Source organism: Harpegnathos saltator, unplaced genomic scaffold (assembly GCF_003227715.2).
Source record: "Harpegnathos saltator strain DR-91 unplaced genomic scaffold, Hsal_v8.6 scaffold235, whole genome shotgun sequence".
NCBI classification, from domain to species: domain Eukaryota; kingdom Metazoa; phylum Arthropoda; class Insecta; order Hymenoptera; family Formicidae; genus Harpegnathos; species Harpegnathos saltator.
Window position 1 is genome coordinate 499,245 of NW_020230023.1, and position 27,146 is coordinate 526,390.

The 27,146-nt window shown below is 47.8% G+C and overlaps 3 protein-coding genes across 8 annotated transcripts in view; 1 reads left to right on the top strand and 2 right to left on the bottom strand.

Moving 5' to 3' along the window:
• The window catches only part of Oatp74D (Organic anion transporting polypeptide 74D), a 156,645-nt gene extending 146,906 nt beyond the window's left edge, over positions 1-9,739 (top strand). For all 6 annotated transcript variants that reach the window (XM_025298696.1, XM_025298697.1, XM_025298698.1 and 3 more), the window contains 5 exons: positions 453-648; positions 3,496-3,646; positions 5,278-5,518; positions 5,975-6,103; positions 6,703-9,739. In XM_025298696.1, the coding sequence (XP_025154481.1) occupies positions 453-648; positions 3,496-3,646; positions 5,278-5,518; positions 5,975-6,103; positions 6,703-6,872 (887 nt within the window). In that variant the 3' untranslated portion in view covers positions 6,873-9,739. The remainder of the gene's footprint in view (positions 1-452; positions 649-3,495; positions 3,647-5,277; positions 5,519-5,974; positions 6,104-6,702) is intronic.
• Positions 9,740-19,348: 9,609 nt separating this feature from the next.
• LOC105191253 (uncharacterized) lies at positions 19,349-22,395 on the bottom strand. Its single transcript, XM_011154528.3, has 7 exons — positions 22,315-22,395; positions 21,463-21,944; positions 21,313-21,377; positions 20,410-20,618; positions 19,924-20,130; positions 19,638-19,834; positions 19,349-19,497 (listed from the first exon to the last, which is right to left on the bottom strand). The coding sequence occupies exons 1-7, from the start codon at positions 22,384-22,386 to the stop codon at positions 19,458-19,460; spliced, it is 1,272 nt and encodes a 423-aa protein (XP_011152830.3). The 5' UTR covers positions 22,387-22,395; the 3' UTR covers positions 19,349-19,457.
• On the bottom strand, positions 21,844-25,234 carry LOC105191254 (EF-hand calcium-binding domain-containing protein 1). The gene is made up of 4 exons (XM_011154530.3): positions 24,924-25,234; positions 24,129-24,240; positions 23,802-24,055; positions 21,844-23,508 (listed from the first exon to the last, which is right to left on the bottom strand). The coding sequence occupies exons 1-4, from the start codon at positions 25,226-25,228 to the stop codon at positions 23,286-23,288; spliced, it is 894 nt and encodes a 297-aa protein (XP_011152832.2). The 5' UTR covers positions 25,229-25,234; the 3' UTR covers positions 21,844-23,285.
• Between the last annotated feature and the right edge of the window lie 1,912 nt (positions 25,235-27,146).

The window sequence follows — 27,146 nt, forward strand, 5'->3', positions numbered from 1 at the left end:
TCGATTTCGGCTCGACGCTCGTACAAACAAATTGAGCCCGTCTCACGGTTTGGAAGAAAGGGCGGCTCGTGAGGACGGTTCCTCAGATGCTTTTTTTTCCCTTTGTAAGAGAGTCGCACGTTTCTTTAGCTTGTTTTCTCCGCTGTACAATTTAATTGCACAGAACCGTTTGTAAGCTGATGAGACTTTGGCGATAACGAGCGATCGATCGGCGTCTCTCTTTTTCGTCTGATTTTTTTCGCTGCCTTTAATTCAGCGCGATAGAACGGAGCGTGTATCGAGTGCCCGGCATCTTCGGCGGGTCTTTTCATCAACGAGGCCCGAGCTCCCTCGGGGACACGAGTCGAGAGAGAGAGAGAGAGAGAGAGAGAGAGAGAGAGAGAGAGAGAGAGAGAGAGGCGGCCGAACGAGCGGTACACCGTGAGCGAAATCGTGTTTTTTTTTTTGCACAGGTGTCGGTGGTATTCTAGTGATGGGATTGGGTATCATAATTAGCGGAGTATTTATCTTGAGGGCGAAGCCTAACGCCAGGTTCGTCGCAGCCTGGATCGCCTTCACTGCGGTCGTTTACGCGATCGGCATGGGCGTGCTGATGTTCATCGGCTGCCCGATGGACGATTTCGCCGGGCTCGTGTCGCATTCCGACGGGTAAGCAGAGCAGACGTTTCAGCATCTAGCGAAATTCCCAAGTGTGCGCCACCAGGATCAACCGCGATCACGGGCACGTCGTGCACGCGAGAGGTGAACGGACGCGCGGTGGAAAATGCAAGCCACTGCGAAACAATTGCGCGTTTATCGATATCTCGTATCGAGTGTTGCTCATTAAGGAAATTACTCACCCAGCTCTAAATCGAGCGAGACACATTTCAACTTTTCGATCGTGCTAATTCTTTATGAGAATTGCGGAAAATTCGACTAACGAGTTATTCGTCGTGAGCAATTCGTGAGCATTTTGAAAATCATTGCGCGTCCTCTCTCTCTTCCTCTCTCCCTCTCCCTCCCTCTCCCTCCCTCTCTCTCTCTCTCTCTCTCTCTTTCTCTCTCTCTCTCTCTCTCTCTCTCTCTCTCTTTCTCTCTCTCTCTCTCTCGATCTCTCGAGCCAATTGACTTTTCCTATCCCCTCAGATAACGTCGTTACGGTGTTTTCGAGAGTGTCCGGCTCGCGTTAGTAACATTGTTACAAAACCATCGGTATTCAAATGTGCCGGCACGTCATCCGTAGTGTTTAACGAAAAGACAACGTGTTCGGATGCGTGTCCCATTAGAATGCGCATCGTAAATATGCCTATCTGAAATGCCGCGGCCACCGCGTCTTATTTACAAGTCAACGACGTCACCCGGTCCCCCCAGATACATACATTTCTCGGTCTCTCCCGATTTCGATTCCTCCTGTCCCCTCCCTTCGGTTTATCTGTGCCCCCCGCCCCCTCCCTCGTGTGCGTGCGTGTGCATGTGCGAAAGCGGCCGGCCGAGCCTCGACAGTGACTTTGTCCGGTGTAGCGCGATGTACCTCGTCGCCGAGGAGAATAAACCGCCGTATCGCACGCCACCGTGTCGCGTTGCCAAAAATGCGTCGAGACTTCCCGAGTGTCCCGCACTTCCCACCTTCCCGCGACGAATTTATTCAATTGTTTCGCAATCTTTCATTTCGCCAGGCGGCGCACAGTGGTTCAAAATAAATAATTAGAGGGACAAAAATAAGAAAATGAATGATAAAATTAAAACATTTCTAGCAATTAAACAAGGAGGTGGCGCGATACGAATGATGGGAATAGTGCACGACGATTTTTCAAGAACACAGACATTTCATCGGGTATAACTGGTATAAGTAAAGAATTAATAGACAGGTTTTCAGTTATTCCAAGAACAATAACCTGCGATTATGAAATACAGTATGATAAATTTGAAGAATACTGCAATGAAACAGCCCAGCTGTATGTATCTCTCTATAGGTGGTATCCTATGCCAGTCACATTACACAAAATATTAATACATGAACCATCTGTTATAAGATAATTTTTGGTGCCTATAGGCTAACTATCAGAAGATGTCCGAGAGAGTAGACATAAAGAATTTCGCAAGAAAACCGACCGGAAAAGACACAAATACTGCTAATTATTCACAATTTACTACTAACTTCCGATCCTGTGATTACAACGCTTAAACGAAGAAAGGATTTAAATTAAAAAAAAAGTTTGTCAAGACGCTTTAAATGTAATTAAGGCTCCTGATATAATAGAGACATCTTTTGAGGAATATGATGATTCTGATGCTTCCGACTCTAATTAGCTGTATACGAGCACGGTACACCGACGGTAATTGAATCGGTCATTAGCTCGGAGACGCACCATAGAATCGGCAGTTTAAAAAGTTCTCAGCCTAACGATGAAAAAAAATTTTTTTTGCCGTGAAATATGTTTTTTCAATATAATCTCCTGAAACTTCAATACATTTATTCCAACGTTTTTCCAATAATTCAATACCATCATTAAAGTGTGATTCCGGAAGGAATTCTTTTCGTTCTGGTGTATAGTGGTGGATCAAAGGATCAACAGTTATGAAACGACGCTTGAAATCCATTTTATTTTGCTTAAAACGATCCAAACACGCTTGAGAAATACGCTTTCGAATGAGTTTTTGGTCAATTGTTAGCAAATGCGGCACCCATCTTGCACAAAGCTTTTCCAACTGATGCTACTACTCGAATGATTTGACAGATCGAATAAAATTTTACATGGGTTTGTATCAGGGATGCCACTTTCCAATACAATTGTAGTTTGATAGTTTCTAATGTCATGTATGCGTCAGGTCGAGAACTTTTCAGACTGCCTACGTATAAATGTAGAACGTAATAAGTGTTGATTTTCCAGTGTTTCCTTCCGTTATACATTGTTTGTTGAATGTAAAAAATATTATATAAATTAAAAATATAACCTTTTGTTCCCTTAAGCAATTCTGTCCTGCTAGATTTGCAAATTGAACCACTGTGCGGCGGGTTTAATTGCGATCGGTCGAGACGCGGATTGTATTATGAGGATGAAAAATTCAACGCTCCGCCGGTACATCCAGTGAAAATTAATTAAGTAAAGGACCACTAAGAGCGTGTGCGCAGATTTTACATAGTGGAGGCAAGTCACAATTGCCTTGCCAAAAATAACCTGGAGATGTTCAGGATAACATGTATGTTTACAAAAATATCCGAAAAAAACAGTCTGAGATTTTTCTAATTGTATATTCTAATTATCCTAATTATTCTCGGAATATTTTCGAGGGCGAAATAATCGGCTATTATTTTCATCGCGCCGTAAAATTTATATGCGAGCTGCTTTCGTGGTTCTTTACTCGATTAGTTTTTGACAGAGATTATAGATTCGCTCAACTCACGCTTTCGCGAAACTCCAGTTGCCCCGAAATTTACTTTGAACCGAGCAGGAAGCGAGTCTCGGTTTTAGCTAGTTTTAAGGCGATCCTGACGCCGTGACGACGTTTCCGCAGGATATCCAACTTCGAGCCGATCTGCGAGGCTACCTGCGACTGCGATCGGAACAAATTCAGCCCAATCTGCGGCGCCGACGGCAGAACATATTTCTCCGCGTGTCACGCGGGCTGCTCGAATTATACGGTTGTTGACGGCAAAGTAGCATCGGTAAGTACGCCTCGGTAATAGAACCGACGACATGTCTGTTCCTCCAACGAGATTGCACGGTACACCGACGGTAATTGAATCGGTCATTAGCTCGGAGACGCGCCCATAGAATCGGCAATAATCAAGATCGTCTCGCGCGGAGAGTGCGGAAGCTCGCGTCGTTTTCCGCGACGAATTTGCGCATTAAGGACATCCAGACGTAATCAAGTGTTTACGAGGCTCTTATTTTTACGTCAGCTTCCACCTGAGTCGATATACAGGGTGTCTCGGAACAATTTTTACAGAGCTCGTGAAGCGTAGATTAAGGCGAATATAAAAGCCCCAGGCCGTTTTGCGATATTCGCAGTAATTGGCGAGTTATTAATTATGGAAATCTGACGAGTGAACTCATGCCGAGATGAACGATTATTAGAGGAGCATCACAGCCATATTCGGGCTGCAGCGCGGCCCAGTCGATCCAGCAACTATTGCCGGTGCGCGGCGAGACGTAGAAGCGGCGAAATAAGACTAGCGCATAGCCGAATAGCGGCGCATTGTTCTTCCCGTCGCCGCGCGCCGACAATACTTGCTAGGTCGACTGGGTCCGCGCTGCATGCAGCCCGAGTGGCTGCAATGTTCGTCCAATCATCCATCTCGACGCGCGCTCATTCCTTGGATTTCTATAATTAATAACTCGATAATTATTGCGAATATCGCGAAACGCCTATCGTATGGGACTTTTCGTTCGCCTTAATCCGTTCGACTTCTTTAAGGAATTAAGTTCATCTCTTTATTACTATTTATTATTATTTATTACATCACTTGTTACTATATCACATTGTTGCAAAGGATGAAATGATCAAGCGATGAGTGAGAAGATGAAAAAAGAAAATAAAAATTTGCAGCGATAAGAACAAGTTTTTGCCGATAGACTTTTAAATTGTACGTTTAGCTTGTATCATTCATTAAAAAACAATGGCTTTGTATTTGTAGATTTTATTATTTATTGCACCACTTGTTATTATATCACATTGTTGCAAAGGATGAAATGATCAAGCGATGAATGAAAAGATGGAAAAAGAAAATAAAAAATTGTGTGTTCAGCTTGTATCGTTCATTAAAAAACAAGAGCTTTGTATTTATAGATTTTATTATTTATTGCATCACTCGTTGCTGTATCACGTTGTTGCAAAGGACGAAATGATCAAGCGATGAATGAGAAGATGAAAGAAGAAAATAAAAATTTGCAACGATAAGAAAAAGTTTTCGCCGACAGACTTTTTAAATTGTGTGTTCAGTGTGTGTGTGTTGTGTCATTTATTAAAAACCAAGAGCCTTTATAGATTTTACATGTATTTCGTTTTAATTACTCGTGACTATTCTCAATATATTGGCGCAGCGATATCGCGTTAACCGTCGAAGTCGGTTACTATTAACAGCTTCCCACCGACGTAAAACCCATATTATTCAGCAGAGTTACGATGCCCTTCTTTTATACCTATTTTTTGTTTTTTTTAATTTTACGCGCGACTTATCGCGTAACTTATCGGTAAGCCCTCCCCTCGCGTCGGGCAATTACGATCCTCGTCGTGAGGATTCCTCCCTTCATTGCCTGCTTTCTGACGACATTACGTCTCTGGTATACTTTGCAGTTTTATAACTGTCAGTGCATCGGGCAGAACATAACGATACCGGAAGCAGTGAGCACAGCGACGAATGGTTACTGCGAGCTGGAGTGCAGTAACTTTTGGGTTTATATGATCCTGTTCTCGGTCTTCGTTTTTATCCACTCGACCAGCGAGGTGGGCTCCATGCTGCTCATCCTGCGATGCGTGGATCCCAGGGACAAGGCCATGGCGCTCGGCCTGATACAGTTTGCCATCGGCTTGTTCGGTAATTACTCGACGAGACATTTTTCTTTTTTCCTTCCTTTTAACGGAGGAGCAGAAGGAGGGGGGGTAAGAGAGGAGGCACAAACCACGGCGCGTCTCTGCGCGAAGGAACTCGTTGGTCCGGATGGGACGAGGGAGCGAGCGCAGAAAACGTCGGGAGATTGTAGTTATCTCGATTCTCGCGTAACAAAGTAATCGGGAATGCAGATTGCGCATCTCATTATTCGCTTCTCGTGGCGATGTTGCAGGCACTTTTCCGCGATATTTTTTTTTCCCATTTGTTTTATTCCCGTTTATTCTCCTCATAAGTGATAAATCAGAGTCGTTATTCTTTGCGTTCTGTCCGGAGGAGGAAAATCACGGGCGAGTCAATGGGAAGAATTAAGAACAGTCAAAAGTTTTCGATGACGTCAGGCAAATGTCCCCTAATCTTGACACGTTCTTTCTCTCACTTCAGGCAATGTTCCGTGCCCCATCGTTTATGGTGCTGTGGTGGATTCCGCTTGTCTCGTATGGGAGTACGCTTGCGGCGAGCGAGGCGCCTGCTGGCTCTATGATTCGAACGTCTTCAGGATGTTTTATCACGGTGAGTACGTCTCTCTCGTTCGGTTTCCCGAAACGCACGCGGCCGCGAGTTGACCGACGACAGCTTGACTCTGGTCTCGTCGTGTCTCGGTTTGCCTCGGAAATCATCGCGCTTTAAATCGGTTAATCAACGCGCTCATTCATGTCGACAATTTCTTTTCTTCTTAACTTGTTTAAAAAGAAAGAAATTGGAAGGAAGACACTCTCAGAATAGACGAAATGCTGAGAGAAGAGATGGTGTGATGAGAACATCGCGTATTCAACCCTTTGAATCCCGCATTTTTATTTTGAAAATTTCACGTGGTTTTTTTTCACAGACCGGATGCTGCAAATAATGTGTCAACAGTTTGACGTAAAAATTGCTTTAATAGGAAAGAATTTCAAAATTTCATCATGAAAAGAAACAAAAAATTGATGAGAAAATGCAGACGACGTTCCTTCAAAGTATATAAGCTAGCTAGCTCCGAAAGCGCCCTATTGAACGACGCGGACTTTCTAGAGGAGTGTTATATGGCGCTTATCCTTAAGGACATGCCGGTACTCAAAGGGTCGGAGCGACCGGCGCTAGTCGGCGACAATAATGTGTGCGTTCATCCGCAGGCACGACCGGCGGTATCCTCGTGCTGGCCTTCGTGGTGGATATAGTCGTCTGGTACAAGGCCGGGAGCATAAGCTTCGTGGAGGAGCAGGAGGGCGAGGAAGGCACCGCGGAGGAAATGGCGACGTTAAAATCGCAGGACGCTCAGGCGGTCGAGAACGATTATTTGTGAAGGTTTCGCGTTACTCCTTGCGGTGAGCACGGGCGGCGGCCCGGCGAGCGCGGCGGCTGCGACGTTGTCGTCGCGAGGACGCAGGACGCAGGGCGCGGATAGCAGTGTCGTAGGATACACGGGGCGTCGTCCGTCGCGACAGCAAGTGCCAGTAGCTCGTTGCCGTGCTACGTGGACGCGGCGAAGGAGCGACTTGTCGGCGATTCCGCGTCGGGACCGACGGCATCGACAGAAGTCTAGTCTCTCGTCGACGACAGGCGACGTCTCTCAGGACGATCGAGACGCTCGTACGGATCCTTCCTTCTCCCGACGTGTCCACGCGCTCGCGCGTGTTACTAATTCGAAGGATAAGGAAGTGGACGCGCGGCCGAAGGAAGCAGCAGCTGTGTGAGACGCGTAAATCGCAGGGAAGAGGAAAGTAAGCGAAAGGAGAGGAGGAGCAGAAGGAGGGAAGGGGGCGATCGAACGCGCCCGGAATAACGAAGAGGCTTCGGGAAACAATCGCGCGAGACGCGATGAATCGCGCGAAGATCGGACCGGTAGAGGTGGAAGGACGACTCGGAAGACCTTCGGACGCCGAGAACTCGGTCCCGCGCTAGCCGGCTTCCGGATAAATACGCCTTGCGTAGGAAACGACACGTCAATCGTTGCTCGTACCGCGCGGTGTCCTCGCGAGTCTCGGGAATGTCGGCCGGAGGAGGAGGCGAGGTGTAAGAGAGGAGAAAGAGGGAGAGAAGGAGAGGAGGAGGAGGAGGAGGAGGAATAGTCGTCGGTCAACACCTCGCCGGGATGTCAAGGCGCGTCGAAAAATCGCCGAGATGCGGTGGGTCGGGAGGAGGAAGTCGCGTGCAAATAACACACGGACAAACAAACGGAGATACAAAGCGAACACGGGGAGGTGCGCGAGCATCTTGCCTGAGCATCGCGGATGCGATAGGAGTCTCTGGAGCGCGCCTCGGCGAGTTAGGGTTTCTCTCTCAGGGAGACTGTCAGTAATACACGCAATAAAAATAATACTTCCGTGCCTACGAAAGACGGTGCTTGCGGCGAGCACGCGATCGGCCGGGTCCGCCCTCTCGACGGACCCGGCGAGTCGAGTCGAGACGAATCGAATCGAATCAAACGACGTGCGCGAGAGAGAGAGAGAGAGAGAGAGAGAGAGAGAGAGAGCCTCGCGGGTGACGGCGGCGGATGTGCAGCCCGGCGAGTGCGGGACAGTGAGAGATTGAATGCATATGTGCGATGCGATGCGCCGCACCGGTGTGTTGACTGCCACTTCGGATGACGGGAACGCCGTCGTGCGCGCGCGTCGTCTAACCCTCTAACGGTAACGTTCGCTCGTCGTTGCCGTGACGTAAGAGGAAACGCGAGGTGCTACGTCGCGTACCCGCCGCGGGAGGCGTCTTCTTTCCTCCGCTTCTTTTCTTTTTCTGTCGTCGCACGGTGTTGGTATCATTGATGGGTGTGAAATGGAGCCGACGTCGTCAGGTATTGCCCCAATCTATTTGTATCAGAAGGCGATACGTGCACTCATTTCGTTGGGCCGTATTGGAGACAAAATTTTCAATTCGCGAAGACGTATTGAATTTAAAAAATCATGAGTTGTGTCATATCCGATGTCAATTTAAAGGAAAAATTAGAGATGGATAATAATATTGTTTATAACAATATTGTTAAACATAAATCACAGAAATGTGTAGCTTTTGAAGGGTATGGATTGGAAAGCATTTTTCGGTCGTGTAGATTCGGTAGTTTCGAAGCAATTGGCAATCTCAAAGGTTCAAGCGAGAGACAGAGGAAAGCGAGAGAAAGAGAGGATCGTCGACACTCCGGCCGTACTCTCGCGATTTTTATTTAGACGAACGAGAGTGTTCCTCAGTAGTACGTGTGCGTCTCGCGTTTCCCTCCCGAGGGCGAGCCGCACGCTGCACGGCGCGTGCATTAGCGCGATCACTTCCGGAAACGCGCGAAAGGAGGAGGAGGAGAAAAGGAAGAGAGCCGAGGGAGGAAACTGCCGATCATTCCATTCGATCAGTCGTTGCGACAGGAACCTTTTTCCTCGCAGTTGGAGCGCGCAAGGGGAAGGTAAAGTGCGCATAATCGCGCACGTGTAAAAAGTGTATACTCGCGTATATAACTGCGTATGTAAAGTCGAAGAGGAGAAAAACGAAGAGGCAATCGTGTCGATTCCGGTCAGTCGGTCCTCGAGTCGTCGCTCGCACGGACGGACGTCTCCGTGTTTTCGGAACGCGCTCGCGTGCGCGCCTCTTCCTTCGATCCTCGCGTGTGCGTTCGATCGGTGTCCCGAGATAAATTTGCGTTTCCACGAATTTCTTGTGGCGGCTGAAGCCTTTCGTGAGGAGCGTCGCGGTGACGAAGCGCCGCGGAAAGCATGGGTCTTCGAACGGAGAAGAAACGTGGGAAACATTTCCACAGTTACAGCGCGTCGTCAAATTCTCCTTCTCTTTCGTTCTTCCATCGGCTCCAGCGTCAAAGGCTCGTATTAATAACAATAGTCCAAAGTTAATTTAAGATATATAATTCGAATCTATAAATTTAGAGTTACAGGTCCGAGTTCCTCGGATGAATCATACTCGTAAAATTATATCTGTAATCGCGCGTCGGCTGAAAGACTCGTATCTAATTTTAAACTCAAAACTCCAAATTTAAACTTTAAACTCTGAGTAGATTTAATATGTGTGGCAAATTTCAGACGATGACTATTGATATTGATATACTGTTAATTCGGGCCATGGGACGGTATTCATAGTCGGATCTTATATTTAACGTCGTCCTAAGTTCATCTTCAGCCGCTGTATAGATCGTTTAAGCTATATAGATCTGTACGTAAAATTATACATACTTAACGAAAATGATGACCGATCGATCGATCAGGGGTCACGAGGCGCGACGTAACCGCGCGAGAATCGACTATCGGAATCAGAAACGTCTCGTAGCGGTAAGATAATATGCATACCTATATACATGCATACATACATACATACATACATACATACATACATACATACATACATACATACATACATTGATAAGTCTAATACGCTAAGGATTAACGCAGCAACGACTACCTCCCAGCATACGTCTCGTCGTCGTCGGGACAAGAGGCCCCGTCGTAGCTCTTCTTATTTGGAGGGTATCCGCGAGAGATGAAGCCGGGAGTTCGACTCGAGTGAGAGAGTCGCGTCCCCCCCCCCCCCCCCGCCCGCGATTATTACGTGTATGAGTTTGCGACGCGGTCGGTTGCCTCGGCGACGACAATCGCGGCGTACGGACGAGATTCGACTATGCTCCATAAATTAGCGATACATATATTTTTCTCTGTGTAAGTATTCTCGCGTATATTCTTATCTCTCTCTCACGGAGACGCGAGCCTCGGCGTTGAGAGCTCCGTTCTCCGTGCTGAGAGCGGCTCGGCGAGGAGACGACATCCCCGTTCCCCATACATCGGCTGTGGCTCGATTCGCGCCGTTAAACGGCTCCTTGAACACCGTCGGTTCAATGAGATCTGTGACTGAGAGCGGTTTACTTTTCTTCCTTTTTAATTTCGGATCCTGTCGTGTCTCTAAATTTGCATCGTTTCGCGCGTTTGCGTTCTCGGGGACAAGTTGACAGCGCCAATCGAGACGCATCCAGGTACGCGAACCGCGTTTGTTTCGCTCCACTTTTTACGCGTTGACGTACACACACTCAGGTACACTCAGCACACACACACACACACACACACGCGCACACACACACACACACACACACACACACACACACACACACACACACACATACACACGCCGTTTTCGCATTCGGAATTCTTTTTCGGATCTCGGGTGTCCTTCTCTTTTTAGGCACTACCGTCCGTGTGTTACACTTGCGCATAGAGTACTACAATGATACACATTATATATGTATACTTATAGGCATTATGTGTAGGTACCTACGGTTAATAACGCGTATTCGTCTCGAGGGAAAAACGCGCGCATAGTTCGCGCGACTACTGGGATGGGCGGGCGAAGGGAGCTTTTGGGCGACTTCTCGCACGGAACAAACGAAGACGAGATTGCGAGATGAAAAGAAGAAAAAGGGGAGAGAGGGGGAGAGAGAGAGAGAGAGAGAGAGAGAGAGAGAGAGAGAGAGAGAGAGAGAGAGAGAGAGGGAGGGAGGGAGGCGGAGGCGAAGACATATACGACATATTTTTAGACGATTTGACGCGCGGGGAAGTAACATAAAACAAAAGTAATATTAATTACGGATATGGATTACGATTATTATAATTATTATTACGATTGTCGCGCGGGGTTTGAGAGCGGCGAGAGACCGGAGGATGCGGACGCGCGTACAAAGGGGAAAAGGGAGGAGAGAAAAAAGGAAAAAAAAAACACAACCAAGCAAACGAAGAATTATTGAGAGAAACTGTATTTTAATATGGTACATTTTTTTTCTTTACACGTGGAACACACGCTCGTCGATGTCTGAGACGTTTTGCCTGTGTGCTTTCTAGTGTTCCGACGCGTCTCGACGTCCTCTGCTGCAGCATCCGAGAGGAAGGAGCAGGAAGACATCGCGTTTAGCATGCGCGTCCGTTTTGTCATGACTGCATGGAGAATTGTCCGCGAAATAATTGAAGAACGAGCGAGAGAGAAGCAAAAGCGGGCGATGAGGAGGAAGAAGGAAAGAGAATGAAATCGTAACGCGGCATATAAGGGACGCCATGCGAGCGCGAAAATGACCTCTTTCTCGGTTCTCAAGCACAAGAACAACACAGTTACAGCTGACGTTTGTGCGAGAAAAACGGGATTTGCTGTTAGAAAGGCACGTTTAGCGTTCGCTGTGCAGAAGTGCGACTCGAGAGGCGCGCTTTTGGGACACGTTTCGGTCGATACGCGAGCACCCGGGAAATTATTCACTTCGAATCGCGCGTATTCGTGATCCTGCCTCTGCAAAGCCGGAGGGGAGGTCGGGGGGAGGGCGTCCTTCGCTCGAGGGAAACGGAGAACACGCGCGAGCTGTCGCTGTACGGTCCTGAAGGATCGTTCGGAACGATCACTCGAGTCTCTGGGAGGACATCCCAACGTACGTAGAGAGGATCTGTCCGGATCGTTGGGCGGACGACCCGCGGATTTCGAGCGCGACCGATCGCGCCTGTTCTTTCCTTTTTTCCGTGGATGCGCACGCTCGGCTCCGGAGAGAACCGGAGAACCGGAGTTTGATCGAGCTCGCTGAAACTGACCCGCTCGAGCGTGTGTGGTGCGGCGCGCGAGAAAAAGAGGTAGAGAAGCAGAAAATGGCAGAGAGAGAGAGAGAGAGAGAGAGAGAGAGAGAGAGAAACGGGAAATATATTTTTGGAGAATTTTATGTTTGGACGGTTACACGTGCACTTCTTCTCCATTGATCCCGAGAACCGGAGCGCCGTCCGCGCTGGACGAAGACGCCCGACGTCTCCCTCCGCTGCGACTCGAGGGGAAAGACAAGAAAGGGCTGAGGAGAAGGACGAGAGAATCCAACATATAACAAACGCGTAATATCATTCGCGGAACGAAGGAGGCGCGTCGAGCGATCCGTCGATCACCGGCGCCGAGCAAAATTTCAAAGCGTCGTCGAACGTGCGGAAATGGGGCGATCTCTTCTTCGAGGAACGAGAAGAAAGAGAACACAGAAACGAAGCGAGCAAAACGCGAAGGGAAGTCGCGCGTAATTCTATCTTGCCAGCTGAAGAGATTCAGCGACGCACGAGGAGCGCGATCGAACAAGAGCGGCGGCGCACTCGAAACCGGAGGATCTCTCTCTCTCTCTCTCTCTCTCTCTCTCTCTCACTCACACACGAGCCGTTTCTTTCCGACGTGCCGAAAATTATATTTTCAGAAACTCCGCGTTAATACGTCCGTGTCTCTCGCTCGCCCGCCCGTCCGCTCGCTCGCTCGTTCTTTCTCGCTCGCGAGTGCGCGTCGCGCGTTCCACAGAGTGGAACGTGCCCGAGCGCGCTCGAGCGACGTTGGTTTTTCTCGTCTCGTATGCTACGGGTATATATGTATCGTAATTAAACAAGAAAAGAGAAAGAAAAGAAAAGAAAAAGCAGGAAAAAGAGGGAAAGAGCAGGCGCGTCCGCGCGTGAACGGATGATCGTTCGTCGGATAATCATTCGTCGGACACGCGTGCGAACGACAACGCCGGCGCCGTACCCGGTCGAGAATCGTATTTTTGTATCCGCGGAAGAAAACAGAAAAAAGAGCTATATTTTAAACGACACACGGCGCGGGGAGTAATACGGCGCGCGATACGGCGGTCGTGTCCGATCTATCGGTATCCGCGAGCCGAGACGTACGTGTAAAATTCAAATATATATTAAAAAAATATATATAAATAAATATATATATATATATATATACATATATATATATATGTATATAAATGTAAGAGATATGTCAAACGCAAATAAGCTCACGGAGCCGAGTGTATTACGAATGGCATTCTGCTGACGCTCGTAATCGAAGCTTCTCGATGATCAAAATCTTTCTCTCGCCGGAGAGACAAGCAAAAAGAGAGCGAGAGGGCAAGAGGAACGCGGTGAAACGAGAGGTCGCGCTAATTAAAGTAACTCACGTAAAACGTAGGTGATTTTACTGTTCTCTGTACGTATACTCTTCTTAATCGCGTAGGAATCGTGAGACGACTCATCGCCGATCGTTCGCAGATATTTTTCGAATCAACATGGCCGTAGAATCGTGCTATACAATCTCTGTGTGCGTGTGTGGGCGTGCATATGTATATACATATATATGTATATATATATATATATATATACATATGCGCGCGCGTGTGTGTCGAATCAACGGCGAGAGCCGCGTGTACAAATCGAAAATTCCGCGCGATTCCTCCTCCCCATCCGATCCCCACGTCCGCGGTGATCGATATATCTTTCGGCGATTCCGTCGCGCCGTTCGCCGAGGAGCGACGACGTACACACTGCTCACTGTACAGATTGTCCTTACCTTCGACGTAAGCACAGAGGACCGAGACGCAAACTCGTGCGAGCGGACACTCTTTCATTTGATTTCAGACTTCGGGCAGAAGCGAATGGCCGATGCTAGATCGGATCGCGGCTCGCGAAAATTTATCGAGTGATAAATACAATTGATCAGCGTACCGAAATAATATGCCGATTTTGAAGCGACGTCGGGAACGCAAAGTCTCCCGATGCGGCAGTCAACGTGTTAACCTTCGTGACTTTTTTCTCCAAATTGTCGGCAGTCGGAAAAAGGCGAATAATCTTCGCTTCGCGAACCTCGCGAGCGCGTCCCTCGTGCGTTTGCGTATCCTCGGTGCTTCACGCATTGCATATACGATACACTTGTAAATACAGACAAGTACAATAATTGCCAAAACAACCGGGATTCCGAGCGAGTCTCGGGCTCTTCTGTAGCTGTCTTTCGAACGCCGCCAGCCACCGTCGAGCGATCACGCCGACAGATAATTCGCGATCACTTCCTGCGTGTACGTGTTGGCGTTGTTGAATTTCCACCAAGATCCACCAAGAACCATCCGAAATATCGGACGGCGTTGAGTATATCCCGAGCGCGAATTATCAGTCGACCGTTTGCCTCTCGGCATCTTTACATGAAACGTGAAACCGCGACGGCGTGCCAAGCCCCGTAATAGCCGAAAGACTGCCTCGAAACCGAAAACTGCCGATCATCAACTCGAAGGACATCGTCGTCCCTCTCTCGAAGATGATGTAAAACTCGGAAACTGCCGTGTCGACACTGCCCAACGTGTGCGGCCCTCAACGCTCACGTGTACCGTAAAGCGCGATTTTCTACTTCGTTGCATTCCCGCCGTCGTTTGCCGATCAAGCACACTTCGTTCTTCACGATGACAATCACTTCCGTTGTCACTGAGAAACACAAAGTCGATCGATCAATCGCGTGTCGTGTCTCTCACGTGTCGCGACACTTTTTATATACTTTTACACTCGTCTCTCTGCTACACTCGTCGCGAACGTTTTGATCTCGTCGTAACGAACAACGAACGCGAGCGCGGGCTATTCCGTCTCTCTGTTCGACGGTACCCTCGAACTGCCGCCTCATCGCGAGGAGAAACTCACTTTTCTCCTCTTTTCTGCCCCTCGCGAAATGCATCTCTGCGCGCATTTAAAAGCGACCCTCCAACTCCCCCCCTCCCCACCCCACTAAGTCCTGATCCGCACGTCGATCGCGCGTTTGTCGCGGTTTCACGGGGAGCTCGCGGCGGCGACCTCGCGCAATGTTTTCTCTCTCATCTTTGTCCCGGTGCGCTCTAACTTAAAAACGATCATCGGTGAATCACACAAAATACCCTAACACTATATTTTAGTAAAGGAATTTATCGATAACGTAGGTTAAAAAGGGGAAAAGAAGAAAAACAAAAAGAAAAGGAGAGGTGCCGGCTCGCGGTTCGGCGGTCTGCAACGGTTTTACCTAATTACGGTGTAGAGAGCCCCTCCGTGGGCATCATAATTGCTAGTCTTTAATTTCATGATGTGCGCGCGTACACTCCCGTCGCCGTCGCCGACGCGGGTGTGTGCGCTCGTGTCGACAACGAGGAGCGAGTATGCGAGTGAACAATGAATCACGCGAGAGAGAGAGAGAGAGAGAGAGAGAGAGAGAGAGAGACCGAATGTACAATGAGTGTGAAATGTAAATTGCCATTTCTTAATCGCGATTATCAACGTTTGCTATTATTATTTTATTATTTTCATTATTATTATCATCATTTTATTATCGTATTGATATTATTATTATTATTATTATTATTATTATTATCGCTATTTTAAACTATTAACTATTAAATACAGAGTTATCTTAATGGTAGTAATTATTATTAGTTATTAATTACCGCTAATGTTTACTATACGTAACGGCAAATTATAATGATAATAATTGCGCCTCTGATTTTTATACCTAATATTTTATATATACATTTTACATACACACACACACACACACACGCACACAGACACGAGAAGAAAAAAGAGGGAGAAGAAGAAGGGAAACGATCGATTACTCTTTAGGAGACGTAAGTGTATTTTGATATAGAGCATGTATGCCATATTGTGTGTTAAGTGTGGTACGAGTAAAAAACTCCGCGCGCCCCCGATCCGGCGATGAGATCGGTGCTGCGGGCCGCGGGAGCGAATTTCATTTTTGCGAGTCTCGCGTTGCACACAGCGGGCGGTTCGTTCGTTCGTTCTTTCGTTTATTTCTCCTACCGCTTATGTTTTCGGCCACGAACGTCGCACAGGAAGAACTTGTATTAGAATGGACAGTATTTTTCATGGGAATTGCTCTCGACGGAGCGGCGGGTCCTGGTCGAACAACGAAAATCGAACGGGCGAATTTCGAGAATCGCGACTGTTTGAAATAATTATACATGCGCAGAGAGAGAGAGAGAGAGAGAGAAAGAGAGAGAGAGAGAGAGAGAGAGAGAGAGAGAGAGAGAGAGAGAGAGTTCGTACGATGTAACCGTAAAATTTCGACAAGGAGGAAAGGAAGAGAAAAAAGTAGACAAGCAAACAATCGCTCCCCTAAGCTATTAACATTCTTCAACAGGCCAGTAGAACGAGATTCGTCGAATTGTAATCTCGCGCGTAATCTCGCGGCGATCGTCCTCATATCTGCGACGGCGATTTCTCGGTTTGCACGATTCTCGAAGTGACTCGCGCGCGATTTCGTTCGGATACCGTTCGTTTCAATACAACAATCACCACCACCACCACCACCACCACCACCACCACCACCACCACCACCACCACCACCACTCGATCCTTCTTCGAGACATGCCGACGTGCTCGATCAAGGCTGTTGTAAATAGAAATGATGGCAAAAACCCGGGCGCGTTCGATGTGCCGCGATCTCGAGGTTCTCCGTAACTTCCGACATTTAAGTGCCTAAATACCCGGAGCCACGTCTATTCTCTTCGTTGTCTGTTTCAACGGTTGGATAAGGCGTTGCTCGTCGTCGGAACGGCAGCGATGACGAGAGAGAGAGAGAGAGAGAGAGAGAGAGAGAGAGAGAGAGAGAGAGAGAGAATGAAAGAGAACAAGAGTCAGCTCGGAATCGCGCAATTGCTTGCGACGCTCCTCTCGTAATGAGTTTCGCTCGCGATCCGCTCAACTTGTATATCCGTGCAGGACGTTATCACGAAAGTACGTAAGATCGCAATTTGCGCTTCTCGCGAATTTCCGCTAGAATAGACAACAAGCAGTGGACGAAGATCAGACGCGCGGGTGGCGACCGTTCGTCGCAATCCTTGCAATATCCACGGTACCTGTGAAGATGATCGCAATAGCACACGCGACCCTCCAGGACTCTCCAGGAGGACCGCGCGAGATTTTATTCATCAGTTCTCTCCGAGCACACCTCGAAGCGCCAGCCTCGACAAAATCTACCGCATTTGTCAAATAGTCCCAGAATTGACGTGTTTTACTCTCCTCTAGCTCGCGGGAGGGAAAGTGTCGATGTATATAGGACAACGTACAAATACCGTAAAAACCCTCCGACATCACAACTCCGACATCACTCGACGGTCGAAAGTAACTTCGACGCGCGATACGAATAAATTCGTTCTCGTCGTTATATCGCATAATATTAGCCTGATATTTTTTAACTCTTTTAACTCGTTATTCCACTACAGCAAGATATTGATTTTATATTTTTGAAATGTATAGTTCGTAGATTTTCGAGTAAGTTTAGCGTGTAGTAAAAATCGCGTTTCCATTTTATCTTTGATGATTCATAAAATGATTAATAAAAAAGATAAACCTTAGAAAAAGAAATATCATTCTTTCGTGTGCGCATGCTCTGAGGAGTTAGAGGTAAAAGGGTTAAAGGTTATCGCAATCGTTCACTCTGAGACCGTTTCACCGCTCCGTATCCGTTAGATTACGTGCCGAGGATAATCAAAATCCCAGTTGGGCGAGCTGTTAAGTCCGTTAGGTCCGTCGGAGGGTTGATGGATTATGCGCTTACTACGAAACGCGCCGAACGCGTCGCGAGATCGAGCGAGAGGAAGCAGCATCACGGAGAATCGTGCGGCAGCGCTTTATCCAACCCTCGCTAGTTTTACGTCGCAAAAGACGAGAGACTGTCGCTCGACACACTCAGCAGATCTCAGCACTCCGGCGAAACGAACATGGATCATTTATTTTTTATTCGAGAAACTCGCAGAAGAGAGAGGGCCAGCTCGTTTTCGTGGAGTGCGCCTAACGAATAAATAATGATATATTACGAATAAATAAATAAACAAACAAACAAACAAACAAATGAATATAAATATATATATATAAATATATAAATATAAATATATTATATATATACATACATACATACATACATACATACATACATACAGAGATGCGCGCGCGTGTACATACATATATAAATCTAAGTGCGAGAACCTCGAGCGGCGCGGTGTGCAACGTTATACGAAACGAAACAAAAAAAAAAAACAGAAAAACAGAAAAGACGAGGAACAAGGAAAGAAGAGAGGAGAATCCTCGAAAGTGGAAGCGCCGGAACGTCGTCGGCCCGATGATGTTTTGTTCTTTGAGGGTACAAAGAGTCAATTTTGTCGATTACGTAAAACGAAACCCCTCTGCATCACTGTAACATACCTCTAGCACGTCTCATAGTTTAATTAGCCCTCGGGTTATCGGTCGTTTAAATTTTTCTCAGGCACGAAGCAGGCATACACGAAGTACCTTCAGATAATTTATTTTTCTGACTAGAAAATCTAGGGGCGGGTCGCGAAGAGCAGATCGAACGGCGAGGGGGTGGGTTGGGTTACGAGTTGGGAGGGTGAGAGGGAGGGAAGGAAAGAGGAAGAGAGAGAGAGAGAGAGAGAGAGAGAATTGCAGCATACCCTCCTCTGGTGAGCGGGATACGGTATTTTGGTAATCCGAGGGTTAAGACTGATTCAATCGCGTTATAAAAAATGCTAGACCGAGCATATTTTATAATTATACTGTCAATATTATTGTTTGTAATTATACGATTACTATCGAATTTGTTTTTAATAAACGGCAGGTGCCATGATTACGTACACCGGCTGTGGTACGATCATCTGTTGGACTTGTGTGACTTTAAATCGCCCGCCCCCCCCCCTCCATCCCCCTCACACGCATTTACATGCACGAGACACGCACCAAGAAAATAAATATATAAGGATCAATATTGTTTCTATTTTAGATTCCGTCAATGACAAGTAAGTCAGCTGACCAAACTGACGAGTAGATTATGATAATAGCAATAACAATAATGATAACAACACATTCGCTTGCCCGCGATTTTCCTCGAGCAAGACTGCAAGGCAGAGCACGCGAGCAACAGCTCGGCGACGGAGCACGGGCACTTTGCATTTATATTATTTATTTACGGGCAAAAATAATTAGGTAACTCGCTGAAGAAGGCACGCTCGAGAAGGCAATATTCTTCGCTAATTGTACATCATTTTATTATCGCAAACACATAATTTTACACGAGTCGCAACTAGACGCGATGAATCCTCGCGATATCCTCTCGAGCCTCATTTATTCTCACTTCACGATGTGGTCTCGTTGCTGAGGTCGAATATCTTCGCTCTGAAAATGTTCTTCTCGAGATTATCGTCGTTCGTTCGAGTGTATCGTTATTTGCGTACTTTGCCGTGGAAACTATCGATTATGAATTTCTCACGAGAGCAAATCGTTATTAGCGGGAGCTGTCCCGCCCGACACGGTACCTGTTAGAGTTGATGTTCGTATTAATGTTAGAATTCGAGTTGACGTTCTGATTGCGGTTCGACGATCGGTGTCGTTTCAGCTTTCGCAGCGTCGGCTGGTAGTCGTCGTCTTCGTCGGAACGGCTCATGGATCTGCGGACGTTCATGAGGTTCATCGACTGCATGCGCGGGCTCCAGGTTCGTCCAGCGCTCTGGGCCTTTTGCGACGCGATCGATAAAAGTTGAAGAATCGTTTTTAATTGTCGGGCTAACAAAATGTAGGTGAACGATAGGAGCGCTGTTATACCTCGTCGTCGTCGGGAATCTTGGAACGATCGGAGGCCAACGCGGCTAATTTCTCGTGAGAGAACTGAGTCATGCAGGCCAACGCGCTCTGCTCGGCCATCTTTTGCATTCCATTCTCGATGCGTTCCAGAGTCATCAGAATGGCTTCCAAATAATCATTGGAGTTGGACTTGTACGCGTCGCCGTAGCGCGACAGCAGGATCACAAACTCATGAAAGCAGAGTTAAAATTGTTGAAAATTATTCCGCCGATGTGACGCCGATGATTCCGCGCTTCCTCTCCTTCGCTCGAAAGTTCTCCGCGGAATAAAATCTCGGACAAAACGTACGGTGGAAAATTGCGGCAATTGCGCTGACTTAATGAAAAAAAAAAAAAATAAAGAAACGAATAAATTGGACGAAAAATATAATTCAACGGAGAAGAAGAGGAAGAAGAAGAAGAAGAAGAAGAAGAAGAAGAAGAAGAAGAAGAAGTGTGGTGCACTCACCAGACAACCGAGCAGTCGGCGCGATACCATCGTGGAGGACATGATCGTCAATCGTAAAGGCCACTCCCGACTTGGATCAATCGCTCGGAAGTGAGTATTTATATAGGAGCGTTCGGTCACGCCAGAATTAAAACCAGCTCGCGAATTTGCGCTCGCTGCGCAATGAAATATTGCACATCCGATAAAGTGAACGACGATCAGCGGGTGTTATCGTTCGCGCGCGTGAACGTGCAACATTCAATTTCTTCTTTACGATATTAGCCGTCCCGCGCGAAACTATAAAATCGCCGCTGTCTCGGCACTCTCGTCATGGTGGATGAATTCGCGCGACGGGGAACGCGCGAGAAAGCAGTCTCGAATGACGCGACTGTTGCGTGCAGAAGCAACTGTCTCCGCACTTCGCTCGTCGTCAGTTTTACTAGGAAACGAAAACGAGCGCAGTCATGGGAAGCGTCAGCAGGCTGTGACACCCTGAGGAACAGTGTTGTTTCCATTGCCATTTTCAATAATATAACGATACTGTGGTCAAAACTTGCTTCCTGCTCGCCGAGAAACGAATTGTTGAGAGAAAGGAGGAAGATCACTTCCTCGATGCACACGTACGCGTTTTCAAACTTATGCATGTGTAATGAAATAATAATCTCGAATAATTGACATCTGCAGGAATGTTTAGGGTAAGCGGACGAAAAAAAATTTGATTCGAAAGAAACGCCTAAAAAAAGACGTGCATACGGATACAGTCGGTGCACGAAGAGAATGTTACAATTGCTTCCTTTCCACGTAAAATCCTTTCTAGATTCATCGCGTTTCTCTTCCAGCGCTGCGAGTGTCAGTAGAATCGCTTCCTTGCTCCGAGGAAGATGGCAACAAATCTTTATCAATATTAGTTATTTCAGTAATTACCATGTCCTACGGCGAGTAAAATTGTGCGAGGAAGAGAATCTTTTGTGCACTGACTGCGCGCGCGGCTTGCAAACGAAAGCAGACGTAGATTGAGCGCGATCATTTATTTAACAAAGTCCGACGCGTAGGAGCGCAGCGGGCGAAAACCGCTAATGAAGCGCATCGAGGATGTCCCGCCTGCGTATCTTGATCCTGACGTTCACGTAATCCTCGCTGTCGTCGTTCTCCGCCGACGTGGCTGGCTCGTACATCCTTCTGACGGGCGCGTCCGTCTCGTAGGCCCTCGACTGGATCATCTTCAGCGAGACCATCATGTCCGCGACGATGTCCCTGGTCATGATCTCTTCGTCCATCAGGTTGATGTTCGGAATGCCGCGGCTGAGCGCTCGCCGGGTGATCCGGTCGAGCTCGTTCGCTACTTGATGCGCGGACGGCTGCGCCGAGCTCCTTCTGTTGGGCGACACGAGCGAGGCCACCACCTTCTCCAGATCTTTGATGGCGTTCCACGAGTTGGTGGGGTGGCTGGTGCTGTTGTTGAGGCGAGCCTCGATCACCTTCCACAATTCCTTGGCCACTTGCTCTGGGTCCACGTTCACGATGATATTCACGTTCTTGTTCTGAATTATCGTGTCCTGGAAGGTAAGTTTGCATTGTACCTTTGAAAAGGATTGTCGCGCAAGGAAGCTTCCTTCGCGGAGTTCGCGACGCTACGGCGTCGCATTAATATGGCGGCAGAAACGGATGATTCTTCAGGGTCTGATATCGACACTACTTCAGGACTTCCTTAATTCTCTTAGCTCTCTCGCGACAAATTTTAAAGCGTTCGAATGTAAGATTAGAAATTGACATATTTTAAAATAACATTTGTAAAGACCACGAGACTTCTGCGAAATTCCTGCGAAAGATTTGCAGGAATTTCCTACAAAATAAACTCTGATAAACGGGGCCGCCTTCCGACGAGGACCTAGAGACGTCTTACCCTGCTTGCTTTGCTATCCTTACTTGAGCACTGGTCAGCGCAAGGATGGCGCACAACGACGGCAAGTACGTCATAACGTGAAATCGGAATCGCATGCGGCACCGTCGTCTCGGAGACGACGAGCGCATGTACTATCAGCGGACTTTTATACGCGATAGAGAAGCCCTATCTTTACAACAGCCGAAAGTTTGCACGTCGAAGAATTACGTCGTCGATAAATCTGCATGTGACATCCTGAATTCGTAAATCCTTCCTCCGTGATAAGGCAGGCGAGAGCGCTCTCGCGTCGCGAGAGTCGCCGGCAACATGTGACCGAGGACACGTGTTTCTCTCTTACGAAGCGCGAACTTCGGCCGACGAGACGTGACGCGAAGCGAAGGATCGCGCAAGTTCCTGCGCTCGATGCGCGCTCGCCGTCGTCGAGAGCCGGTTTAATTTATCGGCACGAGCGCCGATTACGCGTCATACGATCGATAGAGCTATATAGATCGAGTCGGAGAGGCGGCTCTCTATGATCCGGCGCGCCGATTCGCGACCGATCGATTTTCACGCCGCGGTCATAAAGATAACGAAAGCAATTCGGGCGAGAAAAATGCCGATAGCCGGCGCCTGTTGGAACTAATCTCTTGTAATTAGAAATTCGACGGGGTGTATATGTAACTTATTACAATATATTTCGCCTCAAGGTAAGATCGCGCGCACACACACGTGACGTACACACGTCACTTTCGTCATTACTTTCATTGTTCTTATCATTCCCGTTGTATCGTGACTACACTCGTCGTTATATGTTATATCGTGACTGCACTCGTTGCGTGTGTGTGTGTGTGTGTGTGTTTGTCACTTGTTATTAATTATACACTTATGATGCGTTATGATAACGATTGTATGAACGTCGTGAATGAAGGAGAGATGCCAAAGTGGATGAGAGGTAAGATGAAGTACAAATGATACGACAGGTGTTTGAAGCTCCAAGTGCCTCGGTCGGATGTCCTCAGGGTTGAAGGGTCGCCAAAAAGGTCGCGCAGTTCTCGTCGGTAGGCAGACACTGGCCGAAAGCTTCCAGCAACAACGGTTCTCCCTTCACTGCCATCTCATAATCACGGAAGGATATCTTGCCGTCGTGATCGACGTCGAGCTTCTTCAGAGCCAACTCCGACAAGTCCTTGACTCCCTCGTCCGGATCCTCCTCGCCGGGTTGCTTTATCAAGCAGTTTCTGCGGATGTGTGAGTTATCAGTGATCGTCGCTTAAATTCGTCCTCGTCGTGAACGCACCGATGAGATAATGACGAGCGACATTATCAAATTACGCGTTACATTATTATGAAGTAAAGATGGTTGAAACTAAAGCTAAATTTACTGAAAGCTGAAAGCAGCTGGATTTAAACGAGCCGACGCTGCTTTTAAAGCTACATAGTCGCGCTTTCTTCAAGTTTTACAAGAAATCTCGAATAGCGCCGCTACGACATCCTCGCACAGTTCGAGAGCTTTAAATCGCGTGACGCATACTTGAGCAATTGGAAGATCTCGTCCTTCGTGATGAATCCGTCGTTGTTCAAATCGTACACGTGGAAGCAGAAGACGATCCTGTCGCGGAGGTTGCCTCGCAAGAACACGTCGAGGCCCATGATCCACGGCTCGAGCCTGATGGCCCCTTCGATCTCGCGGTCCCAACAGCAGAACAAACGCTCCACCAGAATGTCCTCCGTGATCACGTGGAACGTATCGTGCAGGAGCTCTCGAAAGATCGTCCTGTCAATACCCTGGAATACACTTCGGGCATGTTCAACAATGTGATTGTCAACTGACCGGTTCATTCGCGAGCTACTCCATTACCTCGACCGCCGATCTCGATTGCGGCCTTCTACCGCTGGACGACACCGATCGGTCTGCTTGTTGGCTGGTGGTCAGCTTCATATAGAGTTTGCAGAGGTTGTCCAACTCCACCCTGGCGAATTCAAATCGAGCACACCACGTGAAGCGACAGCGAATCTTCCGCGGTAAGTGGCGCGCCTCGGGTCGCTACGAACGTGTCTAATGAAGAGTCCGATATTTAGGTACCTTCTATCTCACAACGAGTATCTCACCACGGTCGATCAAGGGAATATCAATCGCTATCGATGAAATCATTGCAATAACAAAGACGAACTTTCGCTGGCACTCTAAGCACGACACTGCGAAATATTAACGCGGTCAGAGCGAAACTTGAATTACTGTGTCGTGCGTAAAGATACTCGCGCGACCAACCCGGCTTCGTAAATCCAATTTCTAACACATTGATTGCAAAATGCAGGATCATTTATATGAATAAATACGACGCTAATAGTTCTATCCGTACCCAAAGTCGGCACGCCGACTTTTACTTCAGAAGATTCAACGTCACAGGTGACAAGACGATTGAGATGGCAGTTAGAAATTAATAATGAATTCTCACGGCTCCAAGGAAGATTAGCTTAATACACAACGTCTTAAAATTCACGTAGCAGCTGGTCTGCAGACCGAATTTGGATACTTTCGCGTGGATAATCGCGTCCTCTAGATCGGTCCGATCAGACCGTCAGTCGCAACGACGCGAGAACAGAAAGAACAGAGAAAACGTCGCGAGCGATCCCTGAGTTCCTGGACACTCGCCTGGAGAACCTCGTCCTCTTTTTCAAGGACTCGATCACTTTGACGATGTACGCGGAGTTCCTGACGCCGCCGGCCTCCGGCATCCTCTTGCGACGTCTCTTGCCACCGGACGCGGCGGAGATCTGCCGCTTCGCGTTCACGGATGCCTTGCGACCCTTCAGGAATATCGAGACGCTCTTGATGAACGTCGCGCCGGTACGGAGCCTCACGCCGGCGGGACGCTCGGCGCCGGCGCCCACGCCGGCGCCTGGACGGTCCTCCTCCGGGTGCACCGTGGTCGGCGTAACGCTCCGTCGTCCGGACATCCCTCGACCCTCGACTCGGCTGAAAGCTTCGTGAGTTCCGAGTATGTTGAGTTGTACTTGGCTCATTGTGAATTACTCGAGTTTTCGCGAAGGTTCCGCTCGAAATGCATCCTTCGAAGCCGCTTCCCAGCAGCGGGGGGAAAAATATTTGAGCCATCACTTTCTAGTTTCTCGCTCCGCCTCGTCGAAGCGAGCGAACGCCGTCGGCTGCTCGAATTCTAGGACGCTATTTTGAATGATCCGATACAAATTCGGTACAAATGATTTCCGTCTTTTGTGTGTAATACACGTTTGGGGACTTTTCCGTAAAGTACGACGCTGAGATGGCGAGGAATTCGCGTTTTGTATTGCATTGTGAGTTCATGCGGAGTCTTCCTCCCTCGCCGGGAGATCGGTTTTGCTCGCGTACGCTGAATAAAGGCGATCACCGCGACTGCGACAGAGATGCAAATTCTCCTAATAAAAGTAGGAAAAAAATACACGATAATAGAAGCCGTTACCACGGACCGATATAGTCGTTCGAGTCGATTGATCGATAAGAAATAATTCAAGGGGAGAGTAGCGTCTGCTTTTTTCTCTTCTCTTTTCTCCGCCTCGGCCGACGAGGATGGCTGAAAATTGCGGACGGCCGATCGCGGCCCGTGGAAAAATTGCCTCTCTCTCTCTCTCTCTCTCTCTCTCTCTCTCTCTCTCTCTCTCTCTCTCTCTCGTTCTCTCTCTTTCATGCGAGCGAGTTATTATTATTTACGATTCATATTTGCGTAATTCTCTTGCAACATGGCCGTCGTCGGTTTGTCGGTTCTGCTGGGTTACGAATCTTCGTGGCACGGGTAATGTCCCAATGAATTTAGATCGCGCATTTACGCGCGCGTAACTCGGCCCGCGTGCACGGCGAAGGAGCGCGATTTGCATAGGAAGCAGATGAGCGACGCAGATTTACAATACGAAGCGGAACATCGTTCGGATTACATGGAATATGTAATTCCTTCGACAAAATAAAATGATCACCAGCGAGGGATGAATATTACTCTCGCGAATTTCCCACCGTTCCCTTTTGTGTCGTTAGATTTTCGTCGTGATGAGTAAATAACTCATCGCTCGCTCGCGACGCGATGATTTATCTTTTATAGAGGATCTTTTATTTTTCCCACGCATCTTGTCATTTACGCGCGCCGACGATGGCAAAATAATAAAACTGAAACAATGATAAAAGCCCCCGTGTCCCCCCCCGATCAAAGACCCCGGCCGACCCCATCGCCGGAAGTTCGTGCCTCGCGGTCGTTTCGCGAGATGAAACGTATAAAGTTTTCTCATTAGATAATGAAAATAACTCACGCCAGAAGTTGCGTTGGTGAAGCGAGGCGGGCCGAGCATTATTTAGGATTTGCATCAACCGTACACGCCGTGCCAGGTGGAGCCACGGGAAATCGGGGAAACTTTGGGGGAGTGTTTTCGAGTTTCACCTTCGCGAGTATCTCAAGTTTTACGAGCCCTACATACGTAATCATTCCGATAGTTTCGCCGAGATAGTTGCGCCTTCTGCCTCCGCACGAGAGCGAGGCGCACCGTATCAGTTCTGCACTCCAATATAATCCGTCGTCAAACGCCATCATTTTGAATAATGCATGCCGAATGCATCTCCGGATGGTCGTTTTCCACCACGAGCATCGAGCTACCGTTCGCACGAACGCGACGACGATTTATAGCCCGCGATATTGCAAGTTTGAGAGGATAACATGAATCTAGGGCAAGCTACGAGCGCGTCTTTTACATGTCTTCCATAAAATGAAAGAGAAAAATTCATAAAATAAAATTCACAAAATTAATAAAAATAAATTTTCAAAACGACAGAGTATGTTTAAATTGCAGTTACTTCTAATCTAGGGCGAGCTACGAGCGTGATTTGCCCTGCTTTCTT

Coding starts and splice junctions, on each gene's coding strand:
- LOC105191253 (XM_011154528.3), bottom strand. CDS start 22,386: ATGCGATTCCGATTTCACGTTATGACGTACTTGCCGTCGTTGTGCGCC. Junction 21,945..22,314: donor TTGCGCTGACCAGTGCTCAA/GTAAGGATAGCA, acceptor CTTACCTTCCAG/GACACGATAATTCAGAACAA. Junction 21,378..21,462: donor ATCCTCGATGCGCTTCATTA/GCGGTTTTCGCC, acceptor TTCGTTTGCAAG/CCGCGCGCGCAGTCAGTGCA.
- LOC105191254 (XM_011154530.3), bottom strand. CDS start 25,228: ATGTCCGGACGACGGAGCGTTACGCCGACCACGGTGCACCCGGAGGAG. Junction 24,056..24,128: donor AATCGAGATCGGCGGTCGAG/GTAATGGAGTAG, acceptor AGTGTATTCCAG/GGTATTGACAGGACGATCTT. Junction 23,509..23,801: donor GAGATCTTCCAATTGCTCAA/GTATGCGTCACG, acceptor ACACATCCGCAG/AAACTGCTTGATAAAGCAAC.